The 16,225-nt window shown below is 36.9% G+C and overlaps 1 protein-coding gene across 1 annotated transcript in view; it reads left to right on the top strand.

Annotated features, from left to right (window-relative positions):
- itgbl1.S (integrin subunit beta like 1 S homeolog) overlaps positions 1-12,539 on the top strand; it is an 82,026-nt gene extending 69,487 nt beyond the window's left edge. The window contains exons 10-11 of the mRNA XM_018249862.2: positions 8,583-8,696; positions 11,822-12,539. Coding sequence (XP_018105351.1) covers positions 8,583-8,696; positions 11,822-11,913 — 206 coding nt within the window. The 3' untranslated portion in view covers positions 11,914-12,539. The remainder of the gene's footprint in view (positions 1-8,582; positions 8,697-11,821) is intronic.
- Positions 12,540-16,225: the final 3,686 nt, after the last annotated feature.

Raw genomic sequence — 16,225 nt, 5'->3', positions numbered from 1 at the left:
TTAGACCTTTTCTGAACCCAAGGCCATTTACCGCAATAGAAATTCGTAAACTGAAAATATGCTGTCAGCAGTAAGTATTGATATCCAGTTCTCCCTTTTTTTGTTTCCTGCCTCTGAGTTGAATGTTGAATATGTGTTTTTAAGGATAACATGTTCCAGGCTATTTCTTGTCAGATCTTCTGGAATTTAGACAGCACCACATGTACATATTTGCTGAGTGTGCGATACTTAACTGTAGCAGGGAATACTGCTTTAATAGGAAGATTACTGATGCCTTAACAAATGACTGGGGCAGTGACAATTTGACAGACCTTTCCCAATCCCTTTATTAAAATACCATACTGGACTACATGAAATACTTTAGTTTAAAAAGGCATCAGCTTGTTTATTAACAAAATCATATTAATAATTATATTATCATTGGAAAAGCGTATGGCCAATGCAAACACATAGAGTTACCAACCCCTTCTTCACTACCCCCTTACTATGGGGAGTCTGCCAGCAAAACATTTCCAACCACCAAGCTTCACTGTTCCTTTTAACAATAATAATTCATTTTTAAAACCAGTTGATTTAAAGCTCTGATTAATCAGTCCATTATATCTTTTTGCTGTCTTTGACAAAGTGTTTAATGTAATGCCTTGTGCAGAGGTACTTGATTTTTAGGCAGTTTTTAAGCAACATTAGCTAGACCAAGAGACCAGATACTATAAATCATGATCTGGATGAATGAAAACCTTAATCATAATGCTGAAATTAAGGTTTCTGAATAATATTAATTACATAAATATTCTAACTATATATGTATGTGTATATAAAGCTCACTCATCAGGTCCGCCATTGGAAATCTTGGGGCCCAGTACAACAAATTTAAACGACCACACAGACATCAGCTCTAAAAATGGTAACCCCCCCCCACAAGTTGATGGTCTGGCCCATAAATCTTTGGACAGAGACAACTGTTTTCTAATTTTGGTTCAGTACATTGCCACAATGAATTTTAAATGAAACAACTCAGATGCAGTTGAACTGCAGACTTTCAGCTTTAATTCAGTGGGTTGAACAAAAAGATTGCACAAAAATTTGAGGAACTAAAGCCTTTTTTTAACACAATCACTTAATTTCAGGGGATCAAAAGTAATTGGGCAATAGACTCAAAGGCTATTTCATGGGCAGGTGTGGGAAATTCCTTTGTTATGTCATTATCAATGAAGCAGATAAAAGCCCTGGAGTTGATTTGGAGGGGGGTGCTTGTATGTGGATGATTTTTCTGTGAACAGACAACATGCGGTCAAAGGAGCTCTCCATGCAGGTGAAACAAGCCATCCGTAAGCTGCAAAAACAGAAAGAACCCATTCAAGAAATTGCTACAATATTAGGAGTGGAAAAATCTACAGTTTGGTACATCCAGAGAAAGGAAAAAAGCACTGGTGAACTCAGCAATGCAAAAAGACCTGGACGTCCACGAAAGACAACAGTGGTGGATGATCGCAGAATCATTTTCCATGGTGAAGAGAAACCCCTTCACAACAGCCAAACAAGTGAACAACACTCTCGGGGAGGTAGGCATATCGATATCCAAGTCTACCATAAAGAGATGATGGCATGAAAGTAAATACAGAGGGTGAACTGCAAGGTGCAAACCACTTATAAGCATCAAGAATAGAGAGGCTAGATTGAACTTTGCTCCACAGTTCTGGAAAAAAATTCTTTGGACAGATGAAACCAAGATCAACCTCTACCAGAATGATGGCAAGAAAAAAGAATGGAGAAGGCGTGGAACAGCTCATGATCCAAAGCATACCACATCATCTATAAAACATGGCGGAGGCAGTGTGATGGCTTGGGCGTGCATGGCTGCCAGTGGCACTGGGACACTAGTGTTTATCCATGATGTGACACAGAACAGAAGCAGCTGAATGAATTCTGAGGTGTCCAAAGACATACTGTCTGCTTAAATCCAGCTAAATGCAGTCAAATTGATTGGGAGGCATTTCATAATACAAATTGGACAATGACCCAAAACATACAGCCAAGCAACCCAGGAGTTTATTAATGCAAATAAGTGGAATATTCTTGAATGGCCAAGTCAGTCCCCTGATCTGAACCCTATTGAGCATGCATCTAGTTACATAGTTACATAGCTAAATCGGGTTGAAAAAAGACAAAGTCCATCAAGTTCAACCCCTCCAAATGAAAATCCAGCATCCATACACACACCCCTCCCTACTTTTAATTAAATTCTATATACCCATACCTATACTAACTATAGAGCTTAGTATCACAATAGCCTTTGATATTATGTCTGTCCAAAAAATCATCCAAGCCATTCTTAAAGAAATTGTTCAGTGTAAAAATACAAACTGGGTAAATAGATAGGCTGTGCAAAATACAACATGTTTCTAATATAGTTAGTTAGCCAAAAATGTAATGTATAAAGGCTGGAGTGATTTGATGTATAACATGTCAGTCTGAACACTACTTCCTGCTTTTCAGCTCTCTTGGTTTACGCTGACTGGTTACCCTGGTTACCAGGCAGTAACCAATCAGAGACTTGAGGGGGGGGCCACATGGGTCATATCTGTTGCTTTTGAATCTGAGCTGAATGCTGAGGATCAATTACAAACTCACTGAACAGAAATGTACCATGTGGCCCCCCTTCAAGTCGCTGACTAGCTCAGAGTTATAGAGCTGAAAAGCAGGAAGTTGTATTCTGGCTGTTTTATTAGACATCTGTTCATTCCAGCCTTTATACATTACATTTTTGGCTAACTAACTATATTAGAAACATTTTTTATTTTGCACAGCCTATCTATTTACACAGATTTTATTTTCACACTGAACTATTCCTTTAAAGGCATTAACTGAATTAGCCTTCAGAACATCACCCGGCAGTGCATTCCACAACCTCACTGTTCTTACTGTGAAGAACCACCTATGTTATTTCAAATGAAAATTTTTTGATTCTAGTCTAAAGGGGTGACCTCTGGAACGGTGATCCATTTGGCAGTCTATCCTCATAATTTAAGTCTTCCATCCCTCTAACCAATTTAGTTGCACGTCTCTGCACTCTCTCCAGCTCATTTATATCCCTCTTAAGGACTGGAGTCCAAAACTGCACTGCATACTTCAGATGAGGCCTCACAGGGACCTATAAAGAGGCATAATTATGTTTTCATCCCTTGAGTTAATGCCTTTTTTATGCAAGACAGAACTTTATTTGCTTTAGTAGCCACAGAATAACACTGCCCAGAATTAGACAACTTGTTATCTACAAAAAAACCCCAAGATCCTTCTCATTTAAGGAAACTCCCAACACACTGCCATTTAGTGTATAACTTGCATTTATATTATTTTTGCCAAAGTGCATAACCTTGTATTTATCAACATTGAACCTCATTTTCCAGTTTGCTGCCCAGTTTTCCAATTTAGACAAATCACTCTGCAAAATGGCAGCATCCTACATGGAACCTATAGTTCTGCACAATTTAGTATCATCTGCAAAAATAGAAACAGTACTTTCAATGTCCACCTCCAGGTCATTAATAAACAAGTTGAAAAGCAAGGGACCTAGTACAGAGCCCTGCGGTACTCCACTAACAACACTGGTCCAATTAGAAAATGTTCCATTTACCACCACTCTTTTTAGTGTTGTTGAAGACTAAACTTCGACAAACAAGGGAAAGTTGTGCTCACCACTATTTTTTAAAACCATTAGGCGGGGGTGCAATGAGGCTGTGACCACAAAATACATATAGACAAATACAAGAGTCCTCTGCACTCAACCCATTATCAATATATTTAAGACAGAGACATTTTGTGCATGGACAAGAACGTCATTAGGGAGTACAGTGTATAATTCACTGTGAGATTTGCCTATTTTAATATTTTGAGGTATTTTGACTGCCTGTGATAAGTAATATGACTCAAAGATTATCAAAGAACGCAAGCATGATATAACCCTCTTAGGTTTGGGACAGGCCAGAACAAAAAAGTTTAATGGAGACCACACATTTAATTTAAAGGGGAGCTATTGCAAAAAGTAAAATTTAATAAAAGATTCATAATACTGAAATACGAAATTAGTGCTCACTCAAATAACGCTTCCAATACAAACAAAATCTAACAAAACAACTGCCTTTTCTGCATGTAGAATACAGGACTTATAGATATGTTATTTGAGTGAGCTCTAATACATCTGCTAGGAAAGGAAGCCCCCTCCCCTATAACATATATTGGATCTAACTGTCAATGAATATCTGACACTCAACTGCTGCATGAAGACAGAATGAAGAGAAACAGATGCTGAGAGAGGAATAGTGAAGATAAACTTGAATATTTCAGAAACACTACAGAATTTTTAATTGATTGTATATAGAAAGTCTCTTATTTAAGTATGCTAAAGCTTAGTTTACATTTTCATTTTTGGGATAGTTCCCCTTTAAAAAATGTATAATGCATAATAAGTGCTATAAGGCAAATCAAGTTGCTGGGACAGCAACTGAGAAACAGTAATAAAGATGATATAAGCCTACATATCTCACTGTCAATATCTGAAACCATATTATCTACCCAAAAGAATATTAACATTAATAATTAGAGAAAGAACAGCTGTGAAATCACATAGAAAATGATTTAACTTCCATTCTTTGTTATAGATGATGATTTAAGGCATGCAATTTCATTTGATGGCATTTTACTAAAGAGGATAAAAGTTTTAGAAGGACCTTGAAACTAATATTATAATTGAAATGCAATTTTACATTTGCACTAGAAATAGACTAGTATGTGACCAAGGCGAATGAAAAAGCGGGGGGACTGTAAGTTCAAAGAAAAAGAGTGATGCCAAGGGATAAGGTTATTTTTAGCTCACTTGACAATGGCTGGAGGAAAGACACTCGTGAGAAGATAACTTAATCTGAAACAAAGCAATGAACATTTGCAAAGCAGCAGAAGCTACCAAAGAACAAACATACATGATGACACATGGCTCAAATAAAAGCATAAAATCCAAATCGGAGGATATTTGAAGGAAGATTCACAGTGACTCATAGTTTAAAGCCTGTAAACAGCAAAAGGAAAAAAAATGAATGTCTGGCTGTGTTGCCTGGTGCAAGATCACACATTCTATTTAGAGGGGAATTATAACCCAACTCCAAATGCTATGTTCATACATATTATCCCTTTAAATATCTGCTTATTTTATCGATATCCTCCTTAGTACTTCATTGGCACTCATTGAGGGGGACTTGCAAGCCAGGGCAGAGAAATGTCCTCTTGATAAGGATCAGTGTCCTATTAACTTGTATAGCACCTAGTTAACCTCTAACTTACTAGATAACTAGATTACTTCCTGAAGTTTGGCATGAAAGGTTTGTGGTTTTATTTACTTGATAAATCTTGAAGTTTTAGAGCTTTTTTTTTTAGAGAGAATTTTTTGTGAGCGGTGGAAATATATATATATTCGTATGAAAAAGTTTGGGATCCCCTCTTGATTCTTTGGAATTTTGTATCATTGGCTGAACTTCAAAGTAGCAACTTCCTTTTGATATATACCATGCCTTATGGAAATAGTAGTATTTCTGCAGTGACATTATGTTTATTTCATTAACAGAAAATATACAATATGCATCATAACAAAATTATAAATTTGGGCACCCCAACAGAGATATTACATCAATACTTAGTTGAGCCTCCTTTTGCAAATGTAACAGCCTCTAGAAGCCTCCTATAGCCTTTGATGAGTGTCTACATTCTGGATGGCAGTATTTTTGACCTTTTGTCCGTACAATATCTCTCTAGTTCAGTTTAATTTGATGGTGTCCGAGCATGGTCAGCTTGCTGCAAATCAACCCAAGATTTTCGATGATATTCAAGTCAGGGGACAGTGACGCCATTCCAGAATATTGTACTTCTCCCTCATCATAAATGCCTTTTAAGATTTCAAAGTATGTATAGATCATTGTCATGTTGGACTATACATCCCCTGCGTAACTTCAACTTTTTGACTGATGCTTGAACATTATCCTGAAGAATTTGTTGATATTGGGTTGAATTTATCCGACCCTCAACTTTAACAAGGGCTCCAGTCCCTGAACTAGTCACACAGTCCCACAGCATGATGGAACCTCCACCAAATTTGACAGTAGGTAGCCTGTATTTTTCTTGGAATGTAGGGTTCTTCTTCTGCCATGCAAAGCGCTTATTGTTATGACCAAATAACTACATTTTTGTCTTATCAGTACTGTGGCTTGTCTAAATGAGCTTTTGCATACAACAAATGATTCTGTTTGTGGCGTGAGTGCAGAAAGGGCTTCTTTCTCATCAACCTTCCATTCAGATGTTCTTTGTGCAAATTGTGCTGAATTGTAGAACGATGTACAGATACACCATCTGCAGCAAGATGTTTTTGCAGGTCTTTGGAGATGATCTTTGGGTTGTTTGTAACCAGTCTCACAATCCTCTGCATATGCCACTCCTGTATTTTTTTGGCCTGTCAGACCTGGGTTTTACATCAATTGTGCCTGCGGCCTTCCATTCCCTGATTACCTTCTTTACAGTTGAAACTGACAGTTTAAACCTCTGAGATAGCTTTTTGTAGCCTTCCCCTAAACCATGATACTGAACAATCTTTGTTTTCAGACCTTTTGAGAGTAGCTTTGAGGATTTACTTTCTCTGTAGGCTGTAATTTTCCCTGTCTATTTATCTCAGGCTGCCATAATACCTAGAATTATATGCTAGTGTCTAATGTTCAGGTTTGTCATAGGAATATAGTAATGGTGCCTGCAATTTTATGCCAGTGTCTTGCTTCCCCATACCTTCAAGAGCTCACCACACTGACACTGAAACTGACAGTGTCTTGTTTCTTCTTCCCATTACTTTGAACAGTATATTGTCATTGTCGGTTTTGGTGTCATTAAGCGAATAACCTGTAAAATATTTTACGTATGTCTGAAAACAATATATAATAATATAATGCTGGAAAAGGTATTGCCAATTTTTATGCTTGCACAGATAATTCTATTCACTGGTAATTTTATGGCAGGGATTCTACATAATCGCTCACAAGGAAAGCAGGATATCTATTATTGTCATGCTTATTAATATTTACTACACTGTAGTTTAGAATACTGTACCTGTGGGTGATTTAAAGCCTCCCCCAAATCACAGGTCCCCTCCAAAGCCCTCCCGTCCTGCATCACCAATTCTTTTCACAAGTGTTCCTATCAGTGATGGGCGAATTTGTCCTGTTTGTGAATTTCTACCCAGTGACAATTCCAATGCTGGTGACATTTTGACACTCATTAAAGTCTTTGGGCGTCCATTAATTGATGCCGGAGTCGAAATGTTGCTGGCGTTAGAATTGTCGGCTGTGTAAAAAAAAAAAAACCTTTGAAGCCAGAGAATTTCCGTGGCAATTTCACGAATTTATTCACCAGCGACGACACACGCAAATTCACACACCTGGCGAATAAATTCATAGTAAAATAAATAAAAGCGCAAAGAGTCAAAGGATCTTTTCTAAGTGCAGTATTTAGTTGTAGTTCAGCATATCCCTGCATAAAAAGTTACACTCACAGGATAAAAAATGTTCAATATCATATATAAATTTCTTATCTGTCCGTATGTGTCTCTACATATTGCAGACCACACACACACACACACTGTATCAAATATATCACAAACATACTATTACAATTTATTCTCTCCTTACTCTCAAAGTCCTGTTTGGTTACCTTTGATTGAAACTTTGTAATTTTCCTACCCCCTAGTGCATGTTTTTTTGTCGCATTTATACATTCCACTAGGTATCTCTGTGTTCCACAATCCTTTCTGTGACTTTAATAAATTCACCCATCACTAGGGCTGAGGGGAGTGTTTCATTCTCGTTAAATGAAGGCAAAGTAGTGGGATCCATTTACTTTATAAACTATATAAAGACATCAAATGTAATTCCCTAATGTGACCTTAAAAAACAGAACACCATAAATGAATGTGTAAAACGTAAACTGGTATTATATCACCCTGATTATTGCAGTTCTTTATAACAATATAAAACGGTCATAAAAATATAACAGCCATAAAAGGTACAATATTTAAAAAATTGATTCATATAAATAGAAGGGTTGACTTACAACTAGTGGTGCAAAGTGTTATCAACAGGCACCCATTTTTTCTAATCTGCACACAGACGTACAGTAATTGTCTGGGCAGTGGGCTGTTGGAAAATAACAATAAATAGGCACATACATCTTTTTTCTATGTTTTACAGAAGATTCCATAAAATCAGAGAATCAAGCAATGAGATTGCATACCATCGCAACTGACAAAGGGAATCTTTAACGTAATCATTTTCAAACTGTACAGTTTGGGATTAAAGAATGTGCATTGATAAAATATTCTCTATCAAATAAGTAAATATGTCTTGTTACTTTAAGCTGTCAGGTGAAAGCCAAGAGCACAGAAGAAAATGGTGTTAAAAATACATTTAAGAAAAAAAAAAGTTATCTTTTTTGGCAGACAACACCTCTTGTCTCTCAAGATTACTGTCGCTGCAAGTAATGCGCCTTTCTGCTTTTAGGTTCCTGCCACTGTGGAAAGTGCATCTGTTCGCCACAGGAGTGGTATGTTTCTGGGGAATTCTGTGAATGTGATGACAGAGACTGTGACAAACACGATGGCCTTATTTGCACAGGTAAACAGAACATGAGATGCACATAAAATACAGATCTGCCAAGAAAAAGACTGTTCCATGCATGGGCACTTTTAACTGTTTTGTAAGATTTTGTGCCTCTAAAGCATGGGGTTTACATTCTTTTTCTGCATTTTTCCATCTATCCAGTCATGTTATACCCTTGCTCCAATCTGAACCTGATTTTGTTATCATGATTGTCTTTCATTATGTCTAAAGGGCTTACTGTATTTACTATAGGGCACGGGGTAAAAATGTAAGAAAAAACAGATTCAAGTGCCAATTGTCTTTATTTATTAATTTGCTCGATCAGAATTTTCATTTGGTATCTATAAATGTAATTCCTTGTGCTGGCAAAACGGAACACAAAGAGTTGCATTCATATATGAGCACTGCATCTGTGAAGACTCTAGCTAAGCTTACTAAGTGGCTCGCCATGGTACCTATACAACAAACTGACCTTCATGATAATCCAGTGCTGTAGAACTGGGAGAGAACAGCACACTCCTCAATCCCTATGCACAAACAGGACAGGCACATGGAAGCACTTGGCATCAGAAGTTCCCTTTTGGTTAATACTGATAATAAAGTTCCCTTTTAATTTATAAGCTTAAGTTACATTACTTCTGTTTCTTGTGTATTTATTATCCAGCTAAACTCAGCTGGTATGAGTTGTATAATAGCCAATATTTAGAATACTTTCATTATAAAGAGGACAACATATTTTTAGTAATAAATAGTCATAATCTATTGATTACTGATTTATTTATTACACCATGTACTGAAATGTTAATGCAGTTTTATTTTGAAACAGATATGGCATAACACAGCCCTGTCAGCTGAATAAAAAGGGGTTGGTTATTTTTAGGACAATTAACAAGGAATTAAGAAACGCTACACATTTTGTTTTGTGTTTCTTTAATAGGCCAAAGTTACCAACGCTCTTTTTCAGTGAAGATTGGTGTCTCTGGAGATGCTGCCAGTAGTTTCTATTAATTTAACGCACATTTGCTCAGCAGCTGTCATTTTAATAATTGATTCACAATATACAGTAGAAGTTACGATACAAGGCTAACTAGGAATTAATTCAGTTTCACGATCCAAGGCAGCTTATAAGTCGATGCATTTTGCTGTAGAATTTAAAATCAGCTATGATTTATCCAGCATTATGTAGGAGACATTTAAAAAGACTTATGGGTCCCTGCATGCAGTGATTCATCTGTGTCTTTGAGGGTGCATTTCAGGGTACAGTGTGGTGTCAGTTTATTGAGCCTGCTAGAGCATTCTATTGGTTTACTGCAGTGGTTGTTTAAATTCAAGTCCTTCTTGGAGAAGCAACATTTAGGCAGGGCCCCATTTAATAAAAATGTTATTTAGTCATGACTGCCTTTGTTCTATTTTACTATTTTATTTTAAGTTCTATCAACCTGGTATTCACCCATGTATCTTTTGCTGCCAGGCCTTTGTCTATACAACCTCCCTTATAGCTCTACTCTTACAATACTCTGCTTTACACCCTGGGAATCCTCAGAGATTTGAAACTAATAAAAAGTCCAGGGCCCCAATAGGAAGTAGGGAAAAAAAAAAACCATACTCACTCTACAAAAAGTGTATTGTATATGTTCTTTTGAGATGTGTTCACCCTTCACTGTCTGCAGTAAATAAAACAGCCCAGTGAGCAATTATCACATTCAAGTAGAAGAAATAATGTGTTCTGAAGCCCAATTAACAGAATATTAGCTCACTTTTAATATTTTTTTTGTCAATGGTTTTACTAGGAAAATGTGAGTAGAAATGCATTAAGCTGGCATAAATGGAAAGATGGCCATCTATATGCTTGCCTAAATCATACTGATTCATTCCTTTGGCTGGTGAATACAAAAATACAGAGGTACTGGTACTGGCCTAGCCACATGCCAGCAATATACACTTGTGAGAAATTGAACACCAGTACCTGGATGTGCAGCAAATGGGGTGATTCTGATTTAATTAAATGGTGCTCACAACACTATCATGTGTATAGTATCATGAGCAACATGCAATAAAGTGCTGCACACATCCAGGTACTGGTGTTCATTTTGTCACAAGTAATGTGTTAACAACTGTGTCATAATGCTGGCCTACATAGCCTAAGTAGCGGAGTACCACATTTGATTTTCTAAGCTCCCTTATAGACATATGGATAATGTTAGACAAGCCTTGGGAAAGCCCCAAGAGCCTATAAGACCTAGTCAGTTACTTTTATATGCTTCAAAAACATGGTCTGGTGAGGGTTACTAGACCCGGTCAAACACTATTATACGTTTTATTCTCCCTTAAACTTCAGTTATACAGACTGAACTGATTTTACTGGTCTATTTGGTAAACAATATCACATCATCAAGGTGTGTAGTTCTTGTCATAGTCCTTTAAGTTATTAGGCTTCATTTGTAAACAAGATGTGCTTCCCATTGGTGTAAGAGGGGGATAGCAATTATTTACCTTGGGTGATATTCTGTTTATATCTGGCAACTAGACAAAGAAATTTTTTACTTAATAAATGTGTATGTTTAAATCCTATCAGACAACATAAATATTTGTTAATCTTGCTGTTCCCTCTCTAGGTGGGGTGACTTATTTTTTGGGAGGGTGGTTCATCCAAGGACTTATTTTTTAAAAGCTTCAAAAAATAAATACCAATAAATGTCAGTAGGTACCTTCTGTAAAGGTCAAGCTTTCATTATACACCTCCTCTTCACAGCCTCACCTGTCTGTTCCTTATTAAGTCTGACATTTCAAAAAGCAATAGTTACTGCTAATAAAAGCATTAAATCTAGTCTTCAGGTGCACGGGGTGCAGATGAGCACAACTGCATCCATCCACCGCACTATAATCCACGTGACTAGCAAGACAGCATGATTACAGAGTGCAGCACTTCACTAAAAGCACAGCTGAAAAGATGCCATTAGTTGGTTGAAAGTCTATATTTCCACTCCAAGCTAAATCAAATGCAAAGTGCTCCACATATAAAAGGCTGAAAATTTCAGGGGCCAGTTAGAGTTTTGATTATGACCTGCTAGTTTTTAATCGGTTATCTGAAGGAGTACATTTTGATTGTGATAATTAAACCCCTATTCAATTTGTTACAGGCAACGGAATATGTAACTGTGGAAACTGTGAATGCTGGGAAGGATGGAACGGAAATGCCTGTGAGATATGGCTTGGAAGCGAATATCCTTAACTGCAGCAAGAATAACAACAACATGTGCAATGGCAAATGGAAATACAAAACTATGGAAAAAGACATGGATCTTTTTTCTCTTATTTTTTCAATAGCCTGTTAGAAAGTATAACAAATGCTGAATATACTCACCATCACTAGGGCTGCTCATACAGACTAATATAGCCCTGTATGATTTACATTATTATTTTTTTTTCTTAAACAAACCAAAGTCTGATTAACCATGACGTTTTTGCATTTGTGCAGGCTGGGATAGGCATGAGAAAACAAAAAACATTTTTTTTTATATAATTTACATGGTTGTCAGACTATCACATCATCAGACCTTTCTAGAAGCTGCAAAGGTTCATAGCATAAACTTGGCAAAAATGGCAAAAAGACACAAATTAAAAAAAGCGGAAACTTTGAATAATAGTAGGTATGGGTCTGGAACCCAAAAATATTGACCTATTTCCGAGGCTACACAGTGCAGTAATATCTGTGGTAACAGTGTTGTTTTGTGGTATAGAATTCTCAGATCTTATTCTATATTCTATAACTTGTAGAATATACCTGTTCTCTATTACAGTAAGGAAAAAATAATTATATAGATTATTTTAATATTTTAATAAATATTATCAGAAGTCTATCTCGCATGTGCACTGATTTTATGACAAAACGCATTTACAACTCAATCTTTAGTGCTCCACCTGTTGTGGAACTAATATTCTTCTATCCTGCACCCCCCCCCCAACAAGCACAGCTCGCTATTGAAACAGCTGTAGTAGCAAAGATTGCCTATCCCTGGGCTAAACCATATGGCTAGGAATGCTCACCAATAAATATAGCTGCAATTATTATACATGATTAGAGGAATAGCATAGTATGTCCTTCAGATGTTCTCCACTGGTCCATAAATGAAGGAGTTGTTAATTGGAATTTGAAAGGCTTCATGGAAAATGTTGTGGAGCATGGGTAAGGAAAAAAAATTGCAAACCTTTAAAATAGCAAATGTTCTGTTTGGAATATGATAATCTTTATAAGACCAGTGTGGATTTTAAGACCTGTTTGTCCAGGTTTCTTATTCTTTTCTATGTTTTTTCTGTCTGTTACTAATGTAATTAAGCCTAGTAAGCAAAATAGCATTTAGCACAACAAAAATACAGATATTAAGATTAGTTACAAATTGTCTTAGGATATGAACATATGTTTACAGGCAACTGCCTCTTTAAAGCCAAGTAAGTATTTTTTTCTTTAATGTGTGCCTGCTATATTGAATTCCTGATGTTGATACTTCATGGGACATCATACTAACCATATATAAATGTAAAATATAAATGTATGGCTATTCATGCCAATGTTTTCCCATGTTCTCTCATAGCTAAGATGTAACAACCTCTAAAGTCCAAGGATAAAGTCCATTCATCTGGAGTCTTTTAATAAAGAGCAACAACCATGGTATATATATATATATAGTATATGAATGAACACAATGATAAATAAAGCTTTCTAGAAAGAGTAACCTATTACAATATGTGTATTAGGCATATATAAAACAAATTATAAAACCCTACTTACATAGTATATTTCCCATGTAATAATATGCTATCAGTTGGCACTGGATCTGAACAGCATATGTACATTATAGCTTGCTTGCATGTATAACTATGTGTAGGCAGAACGCTGAATGTTCAGATCTGTTATTAAAAGGTCATCATAAAGGAGAAGGTTATTTGCTGGAAGCGTACATAACTGGCATTGCTGTACATTTAATATAAATAAGAGGGCTAGGTGTTGGGATAAGCACCTGTTCTACTGTATATTAACGTAATCAGTTGTGAAAGGTGGAGATGCTTGTAGTGAAATGTTTTATATTGGAAGCTTCAGGAACTCAAAAGGGTTTTGAGAACATTTCTGGTGAGTAAAATTCAGTGCGTATGGCTTGTTAATGGGTGACCTGATCATTGTAATCCCTAACATCGTGGGGCATCACCTGAGAGATTGCTGACAACCCAACACCTAGATTACAAACTTTAAGTGAGCTATAACATGATTTACTTCAGTCTGACTGGTCTATTCGTAGTAAGCAATTTTTCACCTCTTATGGGTTTGCATTGAAATCCACCATTTCACCTGTGACCAAATTGTATGTGAATCTACACCAAATTTTTGTTGTGCATTTTTGTTTTGCTTAAGAAAATACACAAAAACACAAAAAAACACAGACATAAGCATTATCAGGACAGTGAGGTTGTGGAATGCACTGCCGGGTGATGTTGTGATGGCTGATTCAGTTAATGCCTTTAAGAATGGCTTGGATGATTTCTTGGACAGACATAATATCAAAGGCTATTGTGATACTAATCTCTATGTTTAGTATAGATATGGGTATATATAATTTATGTGAAAGTATGAAGGGGTATATGTGTATAGATGCTGGGTTTTCATTTCGAGGGGTTGAACTTGATGGTCTTTTTTGAACCCGATTTAACTATGTAACTGACTATGTAACTGCATTGTATTTTGCCTGTCCATTGATTCCAATGCATTTAAGTGAAAAGTTGCCATTTTGTGAATTTTCTTACAGTGTCACACATTTATGAGAGAAGCAAAACAGTTTCACTCATCACTAGTTCCCATACATGGGGTCCCTTCTCAATGTCACCCACTGTGGTGATCTACCATAGGGACCATCTTACTTACTGAGGCTTCCTTCCTGAGCACCATCCACCTTCCTTTGTTGTGTGGAAACCAAAGAGACCTAGCATGGTTTCAACCTTTTATAACAGGATGTCCTGTGTACCAACAGGAAATACATACATACCACAGGCCTTAGCTAACACAACATAAATAGGTGGCACGCGTGACAACTGACAAACCAAAACTCCAGGGGAGTGACTGGATGCTTATCAAGGCATGATCTTCTGCCTATTACAGACACCTTTGGCTTTAGGCTTGGCCCTCAGCTACGCAGGTGTCGCACGAGAACCCAGTACTCCCACAAGGGCAAGAAAGGGCACCAAACATATACTCTGGAAAGGAGCCGGTAAGAATGGAGCTGGACATAGTCAGACAGGACAGGTTAGAACCAGATAACAAGCAGAATCATGAGGCAAACTCAAGGCCAGGAACAACCCGGAGTCAGAACCAGGAAGCCGCACAGAGGTCAGGAACAAATAGCAGGAGTCAAAAGAAAAACAATTGCAGGGAACAGAGCACCTAGGACCAAGCAGGTTTGACCTATAAAGGGTGATGTGTCAGTGCAGAGCAGGGGGGTTTTATCGCCAGACTAATTGTCTTACACAGATCACCTGTGTCCAGATTAACAACAGGTGAAACAAACCATGTCTACTTGCAAATACAGTCAAAGCAATAGCTGTGGATGAGAACCTTAGCTGTCTGCTCATATAGAGCATAGGTAATGAAGGTAATTGATATATGGATCCAGCACATTCACGGGCTCTCAATCTTGTCCAACAAACCCTCAAAGTTTTACTCATTACTTCTTATTATATGTTACTTATGTTCTTGACTCTTCCACCTCCCTTCTTCTCCCACCTTCCTATTCCTTGCTTAGTATGAGGATTGCTGCTTTTATAGTAGGATGAGGAGTCCTTCAGAGATCACTGAATTTAACCTCAGATGTCTGCACTAACAGCATGGTACTGGCACAAAAGGATTTACTGGAAATCAATTCCCTTATTTTATCTTTTATCACTTCAAATCTATACTCTATAATTGTTTAAATGAAAGTGTGTCTTTGACATTTGGAACACAGTATTGATGGTAGCAAGGAAGACAGAAGATGGTTTCAGTGTGCCTCAAATTACTTGTATGTCAAACTGAATTTAGTTTTACAAAAATCGACTGGCTTATATCTTCTCACATTCCTAACATTTAATTATAAAACATGACATATGTAATGTGTAATAAACCAAAAGCGTGTGTCAATTAAGACCCATGTAAATAATAGTAAATCAGTTCTATGTTATACAATAGACTGGATATCATTTAACTAATTACGTTATATGGATGTCTGCAGAAACAGGGAATATAAACCTTATTGCATTTCTTTATCCAATGTATATTGGATGTTTTTATACACTGAGGCATAATAATTTGCCCAGCAGATATTGAAATAAAAACCACCATCTAGACAATCTGCTGCTTGATACATGTGAAAATGTGCCTGGATCACAACAGTTGGTTGGCACTGGCCTTGATATGTCATTTAAACTGCCTTATGGCTGTTTTTTGATCCATATCAGTGCTAACTTGAAAAAATAGATACTTAAGTTGATTATGGAAAGGTCTTCTTGGTCTACAGAGGCCT

Source organism: Xenopus laevis, chromosome 2S (assembly GCF_017654675.1).
Source record: "Xenopus laevis strain J_2021 chromosome 2S, Xenopus_laevis_v10.1, whole genome shotgun sequence".
Taxonomy (NCBI): Eukaryota; Metazoa; Chordata; class Amphibia; order Anura; family Pipidae; genus Xenopus; species Xenopus laevis.
The sequence above is the reverse complement of the archived record's forward strand: the minus strand, read 5'-3'. Positions and strand labels throughout refer to the sequence as shown.